The sequence below is a fragment of the Monodelphis domestica genome, chromosome 1 (genome assembly GCF_027887165.1).
Source record: "Monodelphis domestica isolate mMonDom1 chromosome 1, mMonDom1.pri, whole genome shotgun sequence".
NCBI classification, from domain to species: domain Eukaryota; kingdom Metazoa; phylum Chordata; class Mammalia; order Didelphimorphia; family Didelphidae; genus Monodelphis; species Monodelphis domestica.
In genome coordinates, this window is record NC_077227.1 from 447,447,590 (window position 1) to 447,468,263 (window position 20,674).

The 20,674-nt window shown below is 39.7% G+C and overlaps 1 protein-coding gene across 2 annotated transcripts in view; it reads right to left on the bottom strand.

The window, feature by feature from the left end:
* Positions 1-13,080: 13,080 nt before the first annotated feature.
* SALL1 (spalt like transcription factor 1) overlaps positions 13,081-20,674 on the bottom strand; it is a 16,522-nt gene continuing 8,928 nt past the window's right edge. For both annotated transcript variants that reach the window (XM_001371707.4, XM_056812291.1), the window contains 2 exons: positions 15,852-19,264; positions 13,081-14,654 (listed from right to left, as the gene is read on the bottom strand). In XM_001371707.4, the coding sequence (XP_001371744.1) occupies positions 14,214-14,654; positions 15,852-19,264 (3,854 nt within the window). In that variant the 3' untranslated portion in view covers positions 13,081-14,213. The remainder of the gene's footprint in view (positions 14,655-15,851; positions 19,265-20,674) is intronic.

The window sequence follows — 20,674 nt, forward strand, 5'->3', positions numbered from 1 at the left end:
CCTTTATGATTCAGGCACAACCTTATCCTGCCTACATTAAAAAATAAGACTTCGAAACCAACATAAAAAATGATAGGTTGACTTTCTCTTAGAAATATATTGAAATGATTATTATCCCAACCAGAAGGTGAATAAGTTCACTGGTAGGCATTAAGGTGGTCTATAATTATATAGACAGACAAGGAATATTTCTTTTTTAAAAGCCTTATTTTCTATCTCAGCAGCAACTTAAGCCAGAAGGACAGGAGCTAAGCAAATAGGGTTAAATAACTTGCCCAGGGTCACATAGCTAGGGAGTATCTGAAGCCAAACTTGATTCCAAGTCCTTTTGACTCCAGGCCTGGCACTCTATCCACTGTGCCACCTAGCTGCCCCTGAGAAAAGGAATACTTACACATGGGAAGATTCAACTGTTCATTGATACAAGACTTATTGTGTTGATAATGAATAACCAAATGTTCTCATCTCCTTTGGAAACTGAACCGCACAAACCAATGTCATGATTCACACAATGAAAGACTGAAGGTAGATAAGAAATAGAACTTCTGGCAGAAAGAAGAATTTCAACCAGGGGATGGATAATTGAATACAAATGAAAAATGTTCTTCTCTGAAAGGCTCAATGGCTTATGGACTCACAGATTTAGTCTAAACCATAACTTTATAGAAGGGCCCAGTGAGGTTAAGTGACTTGTCCAAGTAATATAAGGAGCAAATTCAAATTTGAATGTTGCCTCTCTGGTTTCAAATGCTGTATTCTTTTCTCTATAGCATAACTGGCACAAGAAAACAAGGAGAAATTATCATTTTTTCATACCTTTTGGCCGGAGTGGGATGGGGAAAAAAGGGATAAGCTGTATTGCCTTGGGTTAGAGGGTATAAGCTAATGATTTCTTAAAAGGACTTCTGATTATGGAGTTTGTGGATTTTGTGTAGATGATAAACATTGTATAATATATACTGAGCTGTAGACAATACACATTGGTTTTAATTAAACTTCTATTAGACTCTGCAATATTGGGGTCTTCAAGTAAGCCACTGTTCTCTTGGAAAGCTAGATGAATGTACCAATAAATGTAAATATTATCAATCATTTTTACGAATAGCAGACAAATTAGGTGAGAAGTCTACAGAGTCTGATTTCCGAATCATTCTCTTCAATCCAATTTCTTCAAAATACCTTCTTCACTGGCTTGTCTATTCCTTAAATTGCATCACTAGAGAGTCTTCCTTTCGTGTAAACTTTGGTCTCAACTAAAAGGCAATTAGCCCTAGGTGGGGCAAGGCATTAAATTTTTTCAGCAATTTATGTATCATTGTGAATAGCTTTTCTATGTGCATAGACTCTACCAACCTGGCAAAAGGGTACATATTAGAGAAAGATAGCCAGAATTTAGAGTTGAAGGACCCAGGTTTGAATCTGGATTTTTCTGAATATTACCCAGCTCACACAGATCAGGAATAAATCACTTAATCTCTCTGGGCATTACTTTCCTCATCTGAAAAGTAAAGAGTTTGGCTAAGATGATCTCTGAGAATCATTCTAGCTCTAAATATATGATCCTATGAAAGAGTATATAGTCAAACAACATTTACTGAGGCTTTCCATGCACAGAATAGTATGCTAGGTGCTGGTGGACATACAAAATCTAGATAGGACAAGGTCTTTGCCTTAAGGAGTTTATAATCTATAGGAGGCTAGAGCCACTGTTCACTTCACAAAATTTCCAGGGAATTGGGCCCTGGTTATGTCTTTAATGCATATTTCTAAGGCAACAAATATTTATTAAAGACTGTTTATGATATCTCTTGATAAGTACCTTTGAGAAGTGTAGGAAAACGTGGTGAATTTGAGTGGTATGAGTTCAAATAGCATTATGAATATCTACTTTAACATCTCGATCCCAATTCCATCTCTTCCACTTGCTACCCATGTGCTCACGAATGCCTTTATTTCATCTCTCTTGATTTCAGTTCCCTTATTTGTACAATGAGTAAATGATCTATAAGCCTACTTTCAGCTTTAAATCTGTGATCTAATGAACCTCTTAGAATGATCTGAATGTCCTCACTGATAAATCTAACCTATATTTTTCCCAGTAACTGAGTAGGGAAGCTTCCCTGTCCGAGCCTCAGGATGTCAAGTGCTCAATCTCCCCAATTTTACATATGGGAAAGCCTGGGCCAAAGAGGGAAATTGATTTAAGGTAGCTTAAAGGAAAATGAAGTTGACTCTGATAGTTGTAGGCTCTTTATAGAAGAGCTGGAAGGGACCTCAGAGAACAACTAGTCCAGCCTCCTAATTCTCCTATAATTTTTACAAGTATTTAGGTGTTGGATTTGGAGACCTTAAGATCTAAGTTTGAATCTCACCTGGAACACTTACTGAATGTGTGACCTTGGACAAGACACTTAACTTTCTCAGTCTCAATTTCCTCATCTTTAAAATTGGAATAAACTAGCATCTATTTGTTAGCTTTCTTATGAGCATTAAATGTAGTCATATGTAAGCTTTTTAGTTTGGAAGGGGTAGGGGGATAGGATGCTTACTAGAAACCAACCCAATCAAAGCAGAAAAGAAGGCTTAAAAGGGTTGTGTAGATTCCTGGCAGTAATTAAGCTTTCCCAGTTATATTTTTTCTCATACTTTTTCTTGTGTGTATGTAAGACAAATTTTCTTGATGAGAATTATGTTCTTTCACATGGAAACAAAATGTCTACATATGGTACCCAACCTAGACCCAGACTTAGATATGCCTCTTAGCTCAATGAGGGGCAGCTGGAAATTTACATAATATATAAAAGACTGTATACTCAATTAAGGTAGAGAATAATGGCTGGAACTCTAGGAATCTAAGACTGTCATCTCTTTTTGGGACAAGTGTGCTAGAAGTTAGGAGGGGCTACCTAAGAAAGTAATAGGTCCCTCCAAGAACTGGAGGTCTCCAAGAAGGAAGATAGGGAGGTGATATCTTATCTGGTAAGCATGGGGGAGGGAGGCAGTGACATTCTTGTTCAGGTATGAACAAATTAATTTTTATGCCCATTCCAACTCAAGATGTTCTCCATATGATTCTGTAACATGCCTTAAAGAAGTAAAACCTGGTGATGTTCTTGATATAGGGCTGGATGACTGACTTTAGAGATCATTTAGTCCATTTTTGTTTTACAGATGAGAAAACTGAAACCCAGACAAGGTCACAGAGTGTGTAAGTAGCAGGGCTGAAATTTGAACCCAGGTCTTATGATTAAATCTGGTGCTCTTTCCATTGTACTACATTGCTTGTACTTGGAGCTAGACTGGTCATTGACTAAAGCAAAGAGTAATTTTGGAAGGGTAAGTAAATCAAGAGAGGGAAACAGGACATAGATAAGGATAAAGGGTATTGGACCAAAAATCAGCAGACCTAGTGTATGCTCTACCTCTGAATAGTTATGTAACCTTGAGCAAGTTATTACTGTTTTCTGAGCTTTGGTTTCTTTGTCTATTAAATGAGAGGATTATAATAGATAATCTCTAAGATTCTTTAAAGTTCTAACCATTTTGTGATTCTGTGCTGATTCTACTCCATCTGTTCCCAGGGCCAGGATTTGAATATAGTGTGTACATTTATGTATACACGTACATGTAGATAGCATTTATTTGCCAAACATCTAAGTTAAGTATTTCATTAAGATAGGGAATAGTCTTGGATTATATTAGTATAGGGAACTCCCAGTGGAACCAAGTCTACCTACCAGTACAGGTAGGCATCATCTTTACAATTTAAAGTCTCAGAGGATTAGCTAAACACTAAACACTGAAATTTAGTGACTAGCCTAGAGTCACATGGTTCATATATGTCAGAACTAAAACTTGAGCCCAGATCTCCTTACCTAGCTGTTCAACTCTATCCATTAGGCTATGACAACTTCTTCATCGTGAATCAATATGTCCCATCAAGAGCACTGTCTGGAAGTCCAAAGACCTGCATTCTTCTTTCAATATTGTTGCTGGTTAGTTATTTGACCTTGGTTAAATCAATTTCCCTCCTTGACCTAGGCTTTCCCAAATGTAAAATTAGGAGACTGAGCCCGAACATCCTATATTTTTGGAACTGGATGGTGTAAGTTCTGCTTTATCTCCAATAATAATAATGTAATAATTTTCTTATATCTCCCTGTGAGGTGAATGGTATAATATTATTGATCTTCATTTTATAGATGAGGAAGCTAAAATTCCAAAAGGTTAAGTAAGTTGGCCCTCATCACATAGCTGGTAATTATGTGATTGACTAGCCAGATCTTTTGATTCCAAATCCATTGATCTATCCTCTAAATTCCTTGGAAGTCCTATGACAGTGACAGCAAACCTTTTAGAGACCAAATGCCCAAACTGCAACCCTCATGCCACATGTGAGCCACTCTCCTACCTCAGACAGGAGGAAGGAAGTGCTCCCATAGGGCTGCTGGGCAGAGGTGTGAGAAATATCCCAAGGCATGATGGAGAAGGGGAGGAGATCAGCCCCCTCTGGCATATGTTCCATAGGTTTACCAACATGGTCCTATAAGAACCATGATATTCATGTCAAGATTCCCAACTAACATCTAAGTTTCAGACAAGAGGATCTTATATATCTTCATTGAACTTATCTATCTATAGCAGGGGTCCCTGAACTTTTTACTCAGGGGGCCAGTTAACTGTCCCTCAGACCATTGGAGGACCAGACCATAAAAACCTAACCCGAACCCAAACCCTAACCGGCAGCAGTATATACAGTGCAGAATCCCCTCCCCCAGATCACCGCTCACCATGCTGATGTCTTCTATTGTGTAGCCACATAGTCCTTTGTGCGGTGCCTCGTCCTAAGACACCACACAAAGGATTATGTCACCAGAAGTAGTACTGTACGTGAGCAACTTGCGGCACTGCCACATACAGTGCTCCTCTCACTGACCACCAATGAAAGAGGCGCCCCTTCCAGAACTGTGGTGGGGGCCGGATACATGGCCTCAAGGGGCCACATGTGGCCCGCAGGCTATAGTTTGGGGACCCCTGATCTATAACTATATCATCTATCTATATCTAAGGTATATATCTATCTATAGTTATGTATATATATATATATCACTGTATTCTAATACAATTTATTGTCATTAAAATCCTATTTGTGCTATTTTACACATTTAAAACATTATTTTGAGAAGAGGTCCATAGCATTCATTAAATTACAAAAGGGCAACATGATAGAAAAAAAAAGATTTAAAAGTACTTTATAAACCAATGATGGAGGTAGCTAAGTGGCATAGTAGATAGAGCACCAGGCCTAGAGTAAGAGGGACCTGGATTCAAATTTCCTAGGTATGTGACCCTGGGCAAGCCACTTAACCCTAATTGCCTAGCCCTTGCCCTCCTGTCTTGAGGGTTCTTGGTAGGGAAGAAAGTTTTTTAATTAAAAATAAACACAACAGTGATATCATGCTTTTACTAAAGGTAGTTCTGATCAAGATGGCGTGATTTGATCATGGAATATGCAGATCCATATAACAATTAGCTATATTAAAACAGTATTCTCATTATATTTCTTCCCAAACATTCTTCCAAACGTCCTTATTATTGTCAAAGGCATCACCATTCTTTTAAGGGTTATATAACTTTGGAAGTATCCTTGATTTGTTTCACCCACACCCTACCTACATATCCAATTGGTCATCAGATCTTACTGTCTCTACTTCAACCACCTGGCCCCAACCTAACCTTCTGTTACATTATATATTATTCTCCTTCCTGTACTTCTCTGTCCAGCTAAACTGCCATCTCAGGTCCTTGAACTCATCTCCCATTGCCTAAAATGTACTCCCTTCTCCCACCATCTTATAAAACCCTTTACTTCCTTCAAGACACAGCTCCAGCACCAGTTTGTATATGACATCTTTTCTGATCCCCTTCCCTCATCTGCTAATGCCCTCCATACCTGACTACCTACATTTATTAATACAGAATATTAATATAAATATTACCACATTAATATAATAAAGTACTTTTGTATAGATTCATATTGTCCACACCAACAAAATATAAACTCTAAGAGTAAAGATTACCACATTCTATAAATATATGGTAGTAGTTAGTAATAATAATAGGAATAACACACACATATACATATAATCCCAGTTCCTAGCACAATGCCTAGAAGTAGTAGATATTTAATGAACACATGTTGATTGACAAGCTAGAAAGATTTCCAATAAAGATTCAGCTAGAAAGGGGCTTAAGAGCTCATTTATACAGAGAAGGAAAGCAAGACTCATAGAAGCGACTAGCCCAAGGTCACCCAGATTATATGATATTAAGATCTGGGATTCAATACCATTACTTCTGATTACAAATCCAATGTTCTTTTCACTTTACCAAGCTACATTCTGGCTAAGATCAAGGAGGCTCATCCCCAGAGAGTTAGTCAGTCAATCAACACCAAACACAACTATGTGCAAGCATGGTGTTGGGCTTTGGGGAATTTAGAAAGAAAAATAAATAGCCTTTTCCCTTAAGGAGTTTATGTCCTGTTGGAGGAAACAACATACACATATATCAGTGAATCTATACTGAGGAACTAGTGAAGAACATGAGTAGTAAGAGAAATCGGGATAGACTTCATATAGAAGTTTGAGCTGAAATTGGAGGAAGCTAGCAATTCTAAGTGGTGAAGTTAAGAAGGGGAAACATTGCAGGCGTGAGGGACAGCCTTGAGAAGAGTGATGGGAGACGGAATCGGAAGAAGAGCAAGAAACCCAGTTTGGCCAGACCATAGAATGCAAGAAGGAAAACAATAAGTAATAAGCCTCAACAGATATGTCCGATCCAGGTTGTAATGGGCTTTAAATGTTTAAGAAAGTTGTTTGTTTTTGTTGTAAGAGATTACAGGAAGCCAGCTGATCAACAATTGATGAGTTTTTCTGGGTCAACAAGCAACTCATGGTGATGGTCTCTTAATTTATGGATGATTTTAACCTGAAGACAGCACCCACAACGGATGAAATCAGTGTCAAAGTATCACCATATTATGCTTTCTGTCAATAAGGGAGGATTTTGAATTTGAAGAGGAAGAAGCTGGTAAACTTGCCTCAATACCTTTCTGAACTCTTTGGCTTTATACCATTTGCCATCAAAGATTTTTGTGGCAACAAACATAAAACAGATTCTCAGGCTCCCTTTTGGAAACTGAATGTCAGAAAACCTCATGTTATTGCTGCCTGTGAGAAGTATCTTAAAAGCACATCTTTCCTTTTGCTGCTCAGCATTAGAATCCTGAAAAGAACAAAAGTTCCCTGAGGTCAGGGTCTGTTTATGGCTTTGTATCAACAATCCTGTGCTTTACACATAATAGGACCTAATAAATATATTAGAATGACTTAACTGGCATTCAGATGGACACAGAAATAGGGGCAGCCAAATAAAATTGTACCTGGTATACTATTAAACTCAAATTAGATAATTTTCCCTTTTGCTATTGTTTTGATCCTTTCCTATTGCTATTTCTGAAAATCGAATGTTTCCTAACAAGTTATATGCAGGAAGCAAAACCTTTTGCAACAGGCCTTTAGTACATCACTTTATTATTAGTGCATTTCTGTTCAGATGCTAAAATACAAATTACCTCTTGACTATATGGATCCAACAGACTCTACCAAGCCTATATGCAATATTTTTCTATTCTCTGTCAATTTGCATTTTAAAAAGACCAACTTTCTAAACAGAAGCATGAAGTAGAAAGAATTCCAGAGTAGGAGAAAGGAAATCTGGGCCAGAGTACCATTTCTGCCAATAGTTTCTTTTAGCACCTTGGACAAGTCTCTTTATCTTTACAAACCTCAGTTGGCTCCTAAGTACAAAGAGACTGGAACATATGATCTCTGAGGTCCTCTTCCAACTCAAAAGACATTTCCTAATAGAATGTAAATTCCTTGAGAGCAAAGACTGGTTTCCATTTTGTTTTTCTGTCCCCAACCCCAAGAACAATGTTTGGCAGTACCAGTCAAGAAGAATGGTCAACAGGGCAAGCTGAAATTGACAAAACAACAACAACAACAAAAACAAAAACATTTACTAATAGAACCTGGGCCATGGTACTTAGCATAGCATGAGGCTTTCTGAAGAACACAAAATACATGAAATAAATCAACACTAATACAGATGTTGAGCTATATTTAGATTGTTGTTAAAAGTACACAAATGAAATATTAAAATATTATGGCACACTAGAAGGCAAGAGGGAAGAAACAAATACTTGACTGACATAATTAAACTTGGGTGAAATACTTTTGGGGAAGTTGTGTGTTTTTGCAGCATGTTTCTGTGGAGAGAAAGAAATAGAAAGAAGACCAGAAAGGACAGACAAGCAGAACAGCTTTCAAAGGTATAGTTTGATCTTACTATGTAATTTAAAAGAAAAGCAAGCTGTACATAATAGAGCTCTGAAGATTGATCTGTAATCTTCTCTTTTTTCTGTTCTACTGCACATATGCAAATTCCCATTGTATTTGGTATTTGATAACTTTAGAATAAAAATGAAAAGTTAATGTAAAAATGACATGTTTCTCATTAATTCAGTTAAAATCACAGCTCTCCATTTTTCTACTAATTAGACAGATAGCAAATAGAGAAGATGAAGAACCAGGATCTGGAAAGAAGATGATCCCAGTCAACTCCTTCATATTATAAATGGAGAAACCAAGGCTATGATAGGGAAGATACATGTCCAGGATGATATGTTAAATAAAAATAGTAGGCATATCCTTTTAAACCAATAAACATTCTCTTGTCATTGTGAGATTTATTTACCACAAACTTAAATCATAGACCACTGGAGTTGGAAAGATATCTTAGAGATAATTTAGTTCAGCATTTTCATTTTTAATGAGAAAACAAACTCAGAGTAGTGAAGCAATTTGCCTAAAGTCACATAGCACATTATTGGCAGAACATGTCATCTTCTGTACAATCATTTTTGCTTTCTTTAATGGAGAAAAATCAGAATGACAAAATCAGAAGATGAATTATGACTGTACCTTATCACTCCCGCTTTTGTTTTTTACAAACAGAGCAGATTTTGATCTAAACATGATTTCTGGAATTTGTATAAGATGATTTGGTTTTTTTCTTATCCACTTCCAGATTTTGAATCTAGAACTGCCTTTTACTGTTGAGTTTTTTGGAAATTCAATTTGATGATTTTTTCCCTCCCACTTGGTTATTATTTTTAATATTTCTATTTTATCTTCAATTATGAATATAACTTCTAGAAAAGCTTAGACTGCTATTTTTAAATAAACTAGGCTGTTAAATTTTCATAAAGTAGGGGAAATCCTTCCCCCCCCTTCTCAATATCCATAGCCAAAAAACCATAAACAAATAATCTCCTGCTGGTAGTTTAGATCAAATGCAAATGGTTACAGTTTTTTCTTTGATCACACTCCTTTTTCTAGTCTTTTTTTTCCCCAAGTGTATGAGTAACTCAAAGTCCACCCCATAAAAACTACTTAATTTTAATGAACCCAAACTACAGGACTTGGATAAAAAAAATCAGTGGGCACTAATTAGAATTTAGTATTAAGTTATCACTGAGTTTCTGACCCTGAAGGAAGCAAAAGTATCAAATGAGTCCAGTCCTTAGTAAAATTTTAACCATCAAGAGTTTCTTTTCATCCTCCCTCTCTCCTCAGCACTCTTAGTCAGCATCAAACTGTATTTATAAGCATATATCCTACAAGAACAAAGAGAAAAGATTGAAAAAGAAAAAAAGGAAGAAAAATATATTTAAAAGGCAGATTTGTACAACAGTGATACCATAAAAAGAGACAAGAAAATAGAAAAGAGAAAAATAAAACCAAAGAAACAAAGTACGAACACAGGTAAAGGTAGAGATAACCATGGAGAAGATATAGATTCCACATTAAAGCTAAAGAATTAAACAAAATGTTATTGAAAAGGGATTTATTTAGATCAAATATTTTATGACCTCAGCTGTCATCATCCCACACAAGTGCATCTCTTGGTTTAATATAGTTACTCCTGGCTGGGGTGGGGGTGCTATAATTATGGACCACTAATTCCAAAATAAACCTGATGAATGTCAAGTTGAAGAAGGGTAAAGAAAAGGTGGGGGAAACAAGAATGTCGAAGGAAGGGAAAGTGCTTCAGCATCTTTTGCCTTAAAATAAACCCTGTTGCTTTATAAATATAAAAATATAATTTGTTTCTCTTATGATGCCTGTGTCAAGAGTCAGCAAAAAAGGAAAGTGTGTATAGCAAACCAAATTGGGAGGGGGTGAGGGGTGAATCCTGTGCCTTAGGGGAACCTGGGGTGGACTTCTTGTTTGGGGAATGAATTTAAATATTAGGGAGTCAGGGGGTTTCTTCTTTTTAGATGATTTCCATTCTTATTTCGGGAATTCTGCTGTAAACTGGTTAATAGCTCATTTGGTGCTTTTAGGGCTCATTTTTAGTATGCCAATCAGAAGAAAGAAAAAAATACAAAACCCCAAAAGACTCAGGTACTAGAAACCCTGCTGTGCCAAGCTCTGTGATCTCTGGAAACAAGGCACAGGAATTTTAACAGATTGGTTCTCAACCCTAGATGGGGTGCTAGAAGGCTGTTGTCACCCTTGGAATGAAGTTCGGGTTCATAGAGCCCACATCCCAGTTGGGAGTCCACTCTGCTCTCAGAGAGTGGAAGCATTAAGAGTGGGAAATCCTGGGGATTTTACAAGTCGGATGTAGTGCTGTAGTCACTTTGAATAGAGAAACCTTAGAGGGGAAGGGGGAAGAGGACCCCTACTTATACAGTCTCTGGGGGCTTCATTGTCTTTAGTATCTCTTCCCCGCCTACCTACTCCCTTCCCTCCCCCCCCCCTCTCCACGTGAGGTCAAGGAGCCTCCTTTTGGAAGTGAGGAGACCTGAGTTACTGAAACTTGAAGTTGGGGGAAGGAGCGGAAATCAGTTTTCACTGCCTGTACTCTGCCTTTAGAAAGAGGTTATCCTCTAGACCAGTGGTTCTCAACTTTTCTAATGCTGTGACACCGCAATACAGTTCCTCATGTTGCAGTGACCCCAAACCGAAAAATTATTTTGGTGGCTACTTCAAAACTGTAATTTTGCTACAGTTATGATTCGGAATGTAAATACCTGATATGCATTATGTATTCTCATTGCTACAAACTGAGAGGTTGAGAACTGCTGTGCTAGAACTTTGTGCAACTCAGAACCCCTTAATCGTACCCCTCCCTATCTTCTCAAAAGCATCAATAAGCTCCAGCTACAGCCTCTAGTGTAGTGTGTAGGATCCTGGACTTGGGGACTACTCACTTTACTCTCTCAAGGGATAAAAGGAAGACCCTGGGAACTTACGGGGGAAGGGGGTGGGGGGGGAGAGCGAGGGTGTGTGGCAAGGTAGAAATAAGCCTCTCACAGCCGTACAACTCCAGCGGCTTAGCTAGCCCTTCTCTTGCCCACTTCCTTCCTTCTGTAAAATCACTTCGCTTCTCTACGGGGTGCAAGGTCGAGTTAGGATTTATTTGGTTTAAAACGCAACCCCTTCCAAGGTTCTGCGAATCACGGAACACCGCAACAAACGCTCATACCCACAATAAAACGCACGCAACCTACGCTAGAATCGCTAGAATAACGACCACTTCTTCAATAAAACCTTTTTCCTAAACAATCACAACAGTCTCCCCCTAACACCCTCCTCTTCAGTTCCCAAATTGAGGGAGCCATACCTCCCGGACATCCAATAGTGCCGACAGCCCGCCTTTCCTTTCCCAGCCCCTGCTGGTGTGCCCTGACTAACCCCGAGTCCTAAGCAGCTGCATGAACCTGGGAGTCCCAAGCAGCGCTTTGGGGATGATGCCGCTCCCGGACAGGCCACATCTTCCCCTCCTCTTCTACACCAGGACCCGGGAGAGTCCTCATATTCCGCCCCCTCCCCACTTCCGCCCAGCCCCGAGTGCTCTCAAGCTATCGGCTAGAATCAACCTGAAAGGAGTTTGTCCTCATTAGGGTCCCAAGTGCCAGGCATCCCTAGACAGCCTGGCTCCTTAGGGTTGCCCTGGGACACAGGCTTGTACTGCTCTCAGTTAAAGACATTTGAGATATTCAGAGGATCTTCCAGCATAGCTCGAGAAGCCATCCTGCCTCGGCAGCAGTAGCAACAACATGCCCTTTTAGGTCAAAGAGTAAAATAGTTTTTAAAGAGTCATGAGGTATGGAAAAAGCAGGTTACACAATCCACTAAGTCAGAACTAATGGGTACACTCAGGAAAAGGCAGCCCCAGTCCTTCCCTTTTCCTCACTCCAGAATAAAGCTCCAAAATGGCAAAGAAGAAAAAAAATGCCAAGAAGGAAAGACCAATGGAGGGTGAGGGTGGGTGGGAAAGGGGAATAAAAATAAACTTTCATGGGAGTTTGGGGACTATCCTATTTGTCTACCTAAAACATACTTGCATCAATGCTTAAAGCTTGTCCAATTGCTTTTCTTATTTTTGAATTCAAATGACCAATTCAATAAATAATCAACTGACCTCCTCGGTATAGGCTTACTTTCACAAAATGATATCAGTCTGGTTTATAATCCTCCCTACTCTGGGAATTCTCCATTGCTGAAATCTACTCCCAACAGTACTGAACAGCCTGTATTAGCAACTAAATAACGAAAGCCATGTAAAACTTAGCCCTTGAAATCATAATTAGCCTACAAACAAATATAATTTCCTTCATAAGGAAACTTACCTGATGTTGATAAAAGTATCCTTTAGTATCTTTTGGCTTAGGGGCTCGGGAGGGGAAAGAAAAAGACTGAAAGAAAATATACACAAACTGGAAAAAGGGAATAATTTTAGCAAATAACTATTTCCAAACATATTTTTAAAAGAACAACATTTGTACAATTTTCTTCAAAGAAGTCTATCATACATTTTTAAGTTTAAAAAAAGCCCTCTCACAAAATGCAATAAGTTCACTGCTACTCAGGAAAAAGTAAAAATAATTACTACATTCATGGATATGACCAAATACCAGTAGCCCTTAAAAACACAGACACAGTATTTTGTTTTATCTGTTGCAAAAAAAATGTATTTGATTACTCGAGTAAAATTACAGTATCTCTGCTGTTAGTAAGTATTAAATGTTAAAGAAATTGGACCCCCTTTTCCTTTCAACTTTCCAAGAAAGTGCATGTAACAGTCCAAGTTTTTTTTCCCATACCTAATACAAAATAAACAAACACTATACCTGTTCCCTTGATCAAGAAGATGAGCTCACCTTGTAAGGAACATATGTACATTTTAATGAAAGTGATATTTCTTATTGTATATACAGGAGCATCTACAATTTTTCCACAGAAGGTTGTTCAAGATGCTATACTTAGCAGCATTGTGAAATTCCAGCACATTTTCTATAATGAATATACCTACAAGGCAAAATGTTATGTCTCAGTTTCAACTACCAAAACAACACTTTTGTATCTTCTCTAATAATCTGCGTGCTTATTACTGTACAGAAACTTATTAAACATTTAAGACGACTCAAGTAAAAAGCACAATACAAATAACAGTTCAAAACGGAAAGTGTTAAATCTACCCCCAAAATTAAAGCAGTTTTAATTTTATAATAAAAATCAAAAACTGAACCTTTTGCAAAGAACCATTGTTCAGTCTGTACTGTCGGGCTTTTTTCAGTCCTTTCCTTAGATCTGTTTTGGAAGATTAAACAATGTGTTTGCTGATAAAATTTTCCAGCAGGATCAAAGTGTACATTTATATACAGACTTTATTAGAGATCTAATGCATCACTGAGGCATTGCATCAACACCAGAGTTCATGTTAAACTGGATATAGAAAATAAGTTAATGCCAGAATAAGGTCACCTATCAGAACAACTTGCAATTGCCATAAATGTTACAGCAAGTTTACAGCACTCTAGTCAATTAGTATTTAGTTCAAAATACAGAAGACCAAAGTTAATGCTTGCATTTTTTTTTTTGCCAAGCAAGGTTATATCACTAATAAATAAGCTCTCTTAGGACTCTAGAAGTTGAACGTGGTACAAAAAATGTCTTAATGTTGTTCATAGATCTGGGCAAGGGAAGTAGGGAAAGGAAGGAAGGGAGAGGAAAGAACAAGAAAGCAACCCTAGGTTGCATTTTTTGTAAGAATGTTATTTATAAGGTTGATTCTCTTTAACTTGTTGCGATCTCTTTGTTGTCCTCCACGAATCTGGTAAAACGGAAGTTATTTCCATTTTCACTGCCTGCCATTTTCTCCAGACCAGCTAGAGGAGCATTAGGTTCAGAGTTCTGGAGCTTCTCCAAACTTCCCGTCAACCCACTAATAGGTGAGCTACTGCCATTGCCAAGGCTTCCAGGAATTGGAGGGATGCCACCATTCTGAATGACTGAGATCTCGTTGGTCTTCATGGCCAAACCATTGGAGAGTGCAGCTGCATACTGATTCCAGAAACTGGAAGGATCTCCATTTCCTGACCTTGCTGCCAAATCTTTCTGGAACATTTCTGGGAATTTTACAGGATTGCCTCCCAGAAATGTCATGGGACCATCCACAGAAAGTCGCCTGCCTCTTCTGGCTGGGGTACTGTTCCACATGTGAGTGCCCATGTGTACCTGAAAGGCAAAGAATAAGTGAAAAGGGGAAGAGAGGGAGAGGGAGAGAGAGAGAGAGAGAGAGAGAGAGAGAGAGAGAGAGAGAGAGAGAGAGAGAGAGAGAGAGAGAGATTTAATAGTCCAATCTGTCTAAATTCATATCCAAACACTAGACAAAGCTGGCAATCCAAATGACTATTCTTGTTATGTGAAGGACAGTGGGAAAGGTAGGGGATAAGATCCCCACCCTTCAGCTGGTAATAACGTGTGTGTGTGTGTGTGTGTGTGTGTGTGTGTGTGTGTGTGTTATTGCGACCCTCTATAGCATAAGGCCTGCTTCTTCCTGTGGAAGGATGCTGGGCTTACTCTATTTTATTACAAGTATTTAGCTTATAATGGCCTCAGGCGATCCAGTCAGTTGCAGATAGCTACTTTCGGGGTTAGAATTGTTATGTCCACTTTCATTGTGATGGTAAGTATTGTATTTGACACCCTTTACCCTATAAATGTCCTTTTCAGACAGGAAGAAAGTATCCCACCCTGATTGCTCATAGGAGAGCTTCATGTACAGACAGAATGGCCAGAAAGTAATTATTCATCTCACATTACTGGCAGCAATCTCTAGAGAAATACTCTGTCAACAGAAAAATGTACACAGCAAGAGTGCTCAACTGGTACTCTAGAACTTAAGTATATTTGCTTTATTTCCAACACATATCAGTAGGAAATGTTATATAATCAATTAACATAATACCCATTAGCTGCGGTTATACTATCTTTAAAAGGAGCAACAACTAGCATACTGTGCTGTACAGTAATGAAACGAGGAGTCCACATTTAAAGAGACTCATAATTATTCAGCAGTACACACAGGACCCAGGCCATGTGGAGATCCTTAATCAATACCCCATGGCAACGCTGGGCTGTCTTATTTGGTAGGTAAAGCAATTCATTTGGTGCACTTAGTTGGACAATGGAAACCGGCCACTGCACTGCATATGTACCAGATTATTCAGCACACTGACCACTGATATTCAGCAAGCAACAAAATACGAAAGTTAAGCAAATGCAGCCCATTTCATGTAATTCTCTATATGTTGCCTGGTTGATGACACTAAATAAACATCTTTTTAAAACAAAAAAACAAAAGCGAGGGGATGAGGAATCATAAGGGGAAGGGGGACAGTTAGGGAATAGAGAGACACTACTACTCTGTACCTTTAGATTGCCTTTTGTCGTGAAAGCTCTCCCACAAATAGTGCAGGCAAAGGGCTTCTCTCCAGTGTGTGTTCTTTCATGGATCTGCAGAGCACTGGAGGAAGAGAAGGTCTTTCCACATGTGTTGCAATAATGCTGTTTGGGAGTTCTCCTAGGGAGGGCTGGGAGCAGAACTGGAGATGTGGCAGATGAAGTTAGAGGCCCTGATGGGACCAGGCTTGAGGAAGTGTCCTTACTGTCCTGAGAAGAACCATGCACAAAGCCATTTACCTCTGTTTTTATGAGTGATGACAATGAGTTGGTAGGGATAACTGCAGAGTTCTGATTGGGGCCAAGGTTGGAACTGGGCTCGAAGAGTTGTGATGGTAGATCTCGCATCTGATGTGTCAACATATGCTGCTTCAAATTACCCTTTGTGGAAAACCCACGATTGCAAACTGTGCAAATAAATGGTCTCTCTTTGGTATGACTTCTGTAATGAATGTCCAAGGCACTCTGACAAGCAAATGTTTTGCCACAAATGTCGCATGCGGTGTTTTTAAATTTACCCCGGTCTCTGAAAGGGAAGAGTATGCCCAATGAATCTTCTTTAATAATTTTATCTGCATGACCAGATGTCAAATCTAAAGCCCCACCATTCACAGGAGTGGGAGATAAACCATTGGCAAATTCGCTCGGCAATGCTCTTTGCTGCTTCTCCTCAATACTTGGTGATTTGTGGTAATCATGGGTGCTGTTGGATGGGGATAGGGCCTGCATGGAAGAGGTAGACTCTGAAATAGCAGGGCTTCCAGCACTTTGGCTCTCCATATCACCCCCAACTGAGGAAGAGTCATTTGTCATCACATCCCCCTCTACAGACCCATTCTCAACTGACTTGAGGCTGGCCTGAAGCTGCTCAGCCAATCCAGCATTGATCATCTTCATCTGATTTTCCAAAGCAGCAATACTTGACATTTCTAGAGGCAAAGGAGATGAAGACAAGCTATCTTGGGATGCATCGGCTGACTTGGGTGTATCAGGCACGCTGCTATCGGGGCAGTCTTCCATGTTTTCATCTGAGAAGTTGTCTAGGTCATCAAAGTTCTTCTCATCGAAAGAACCTGTGTCTGATTCCATAGACTCAGGGTAGTTTTCAGTGATTGGGGTATTAGGAATCTGGCCCCCCATATGCATTCTGATGTGCTGCTGAAGTACCACAGCATTAGTGAATTTCTTCTGGCAGATGGGGCAGGAATGTTGGACTCTAAGCGGGGGCATGGCACGGTGGACACTATAGTGAGTTTTAAGATTCCCTTTTGTGGTGAAGGCCCGACCACAGATTTTACATTTAAATGGTCTCTCCCCAGTATGTGTCCGATAATGCATCTTCAATGCACTCTGGCAACTTAGAACTCGATGGCAAATGATACACTCGTTGGGGTCCGTTGCCTTTTTGTCGATATTTTCTACCAGCTGCTGTAGTTTTGATGTCTCTGAAGCTTGTGCTGAGTCCAATAATCCTCCGAAAGGGAACTTTGCCTTGAACTGCTCTGACATAAGAGGAATCAGAGGGTTGGTAAAAGTGGCCACACTGCCGGAGCTTGAGTCTGCAGCTGGGGAGCCCACAGAATTGTTCATGTTTGTGAGTGAGTTGGGTACAGGGGTGCCCTCCTCCGTTTTACTGTTAGATGGTGGCAAAGTGGACCCCTCTGCTTCCTCAGGTAGACCACTGGAGTTCCTTGGGGCTATTTCAACCACTCCTGAATCACTTTTAACAGAACATGGTGGGCTGGCAGCAGAATGACTGATGGGTATTGGGGCTGGTTCTTCAGTCTTGATGAAGGGGGTCAGGCTGGGGATCGTGGGGGGAAGTGGCAAGCCAACTGAAGTGGTCAATGTGGGCAGGACTGGCTTGGTGTCCAGCCAGCTGGTGACAGGTTTCTCAGGTGGGATGGACATCCCATATGGGATACCTGTACTTGTAGGGATATTGTCCAAGTGCTCAGGCACAGGGTAGGGGTTCATCTGGATATGGGGGTATTTCTCTTTGTGGCGCTGAAAGTGGACTTTCAAATTTCCCTTTGTGGAAAATCGATTCCCACAGATGTTGCATTTGAATGGCCTTTCACCAGTATGAGAACGCAAGTGGATCTGCAAGGCACTGTCACTACCAAAGACTTTAGCACAGAATTTACACTTGTGTTTGAAGAATGCCTCATCAGAAGTACTTTTCGCCTCAAAGGCAGTTACGTTTGGTGGCTTGCTTTTTCTTTGCTGGGCCAAGGCTGACAGAGAGTTTAAATCCTCTGCGGTTGTTCCAATATTGGGCAAGGGTCCGGGGAAAACAGAGTTACCAGGGGCAGGCTGAGGTAGAAGTGGATTAGATGCAGGACTTAATAAACTGCTTATTGCAAAAGCTGGTGAGGATGCTGATACTGGTGGGTTGCTAACTTGGGAGCCACCAGCGCTCGAAACCACTTTTTCTGAGGACGGAGTTGTAACTGCTGCTGCCAATATGTTAAGATTTGGAGAAGAGCCACTGCTGGATGGGATGATCGTGTTGCCAGGACTGCTCTGAGGTAGCTGTATGGGGGGTAGCTGTTTCACACCACTGATGCTGGCAGATTGACTAGCAAGGCTCTGTGCTAATCCAGCTGCTGCTGCCAGCTGCTGGGATAAATGGGAGCTTAGCGTGGACAAGGGGTTGGCAGATGTTCGTAAAGTACCTTGAGAAGGACTAGAAGATGTTGGCATATCTGCATTTTGGGAAGCCAACAGCAGTATTTGGTGACGGATTTGCTCTATCAGTTGTAACTGGTGGATCTGCTGCTGTTGCAAAGCCAAGAGCTGCTCCATGAGGGCTGGGATGGCCAGCTTACCACTGGACGCCCCGTTGCACCTTGCTTCCTGGGAGAACTGGGCCACTGCCACCTTCGTGCTCTGGAGATTTTCTATGATGACGTTACTGTTGATCACAGAAAAGTTGCCCAGTGTCGTCAGATCCCCTAGCTGAGGTAGAGAGGTTGTGATAGCTGAGGTACCCATGGAAGAGCTGTGGCTGCTTGGGAGAATACTACTGTTAATGCTGCTGGGACCACTGCTGCTTTTGTTCGTGCCAGAGGCCTGCATTTCCATGGACTCTTCCCTGTCAAGTTTGCTGTGTTCTGAAAGGTCACTGCAGTCTACTTGATCAGTGTTATTAACCGTGTCATTCATTTGTTCATCAGGATTATCGGAGGGTGGGCTGGGGGAAAAGGTTTCGGGAGGAGAAGGTGGATTTTCATTCACAATTAAAACTAATTGATTTTTAGTGCAGCTCTTCTTGTGTTGCAGGAGATCTGATAATTCAAAGAACTCAGCACAGCACCTGCCACAGACATGGGCATCCTTGTTCTTAGTGGTTCGATTTGTTTGACCCTTCTCCATGTCTCCTAAAAACATCAAAAAAACCACAAGGTTAGAAAAAAGTAGAAACACAGAAAATCATCTGAGGCTATATTCATATCTCTGGGTAGGCATATATATATATATATATATATATATATATATGAACATATGTCAATTGCTTTGTTTTACCTTTCCACACTTAAAAACCATTTACTCTTACCCATGAAGAGGAATTGGTATTTCCACCCTATTAATGGCTCTCACAAGTAATTTTTAAAGGTTGCATGAGGATTTCCTATCAGTCTAGTGTCTTAGGTAATCATCACCTTCAGATAATCCATCAAAATATAAAATACTATGAACTGAAGACATTGGGGCATCATGAAATTCCATAGCAAAGTATTGATTTCCAATATTTCATACTCCTTATTGTCTAGTTGTCCAGTAAGTTCAGAGCAGCCATTCGAAGGACTCATTAGGCTCTCAAGTTCCTGTCAACCTTATTCATTTTCAACTGATTCAGAGATATCGGTGACAGTTTGTTCTGTCACTAAACTAATTTGTAGTCATTCAGGTTCCAATCAGTTGTTGACAAGGAAAAAAAAAATATGCCTATCGCCACGCTGCAGACTGACAACCTGAAAATCACCTCGGAGCTCCTACCTCCGACCTGAGCTAAGTTTGATCCCATGACAAACATTATTTATGTCAGAAACTAATCCTACGGCATCACAGGTTCTGTGTTAAACACAAAAGAAGGAGATTTTGAAAACCAGGAGAAAAGTAATAATCATAATTCATTTACAAAGCCTTCTTGGCGCCTATATATCACACCATGGCATGTTTATTTTTAAAGTTAAAGAATGCAGTCCCAGCTCCCATTCCACTAATCAAAGAATATATTTCACTGTGAGCTGAATGGTAAAATTACTCTCTAAATATTTCATTAAAAGTGTTCTCTTTATATCTGTAAAACTGGTACCAGATTTACATTGCTGATTAAACATCAACATGAAGAAAGATGAGCAGTTAAAAGGAAGTGTACCACCAATCCCATAAGAAATAACTCTTGCTTTAAAGTTTGGAAATGCTTTGCAATTCTCCTTTTTTGAATGCCTTTAAAAAACAGTTTGCTGTTAACGCTCTCAATTGTTTAACAGATTGTACTGAACCTTTCATTATAAAATCCTTTTATTTCATGTTTGTTTCTACTGGTTGCTCAGATTTCTTCTCACAGGGATCCATTTGTAAATTAAACATAAAAATCTCCAACTCCAAACTAACTGATCCTATTCAAAGACAGGATGGCTCCCTATTGTTTGCTCAGCATGAGGACACCAACTTCTGTTGTACAAATGGTGTGTGGTCATCTTGGAAGGCTGTGAAAAAAAACTGTTTAATTCAAGGATTACCTCCCTGCATGTTTTTCTGCAATACTAAATCAGATAATAGGT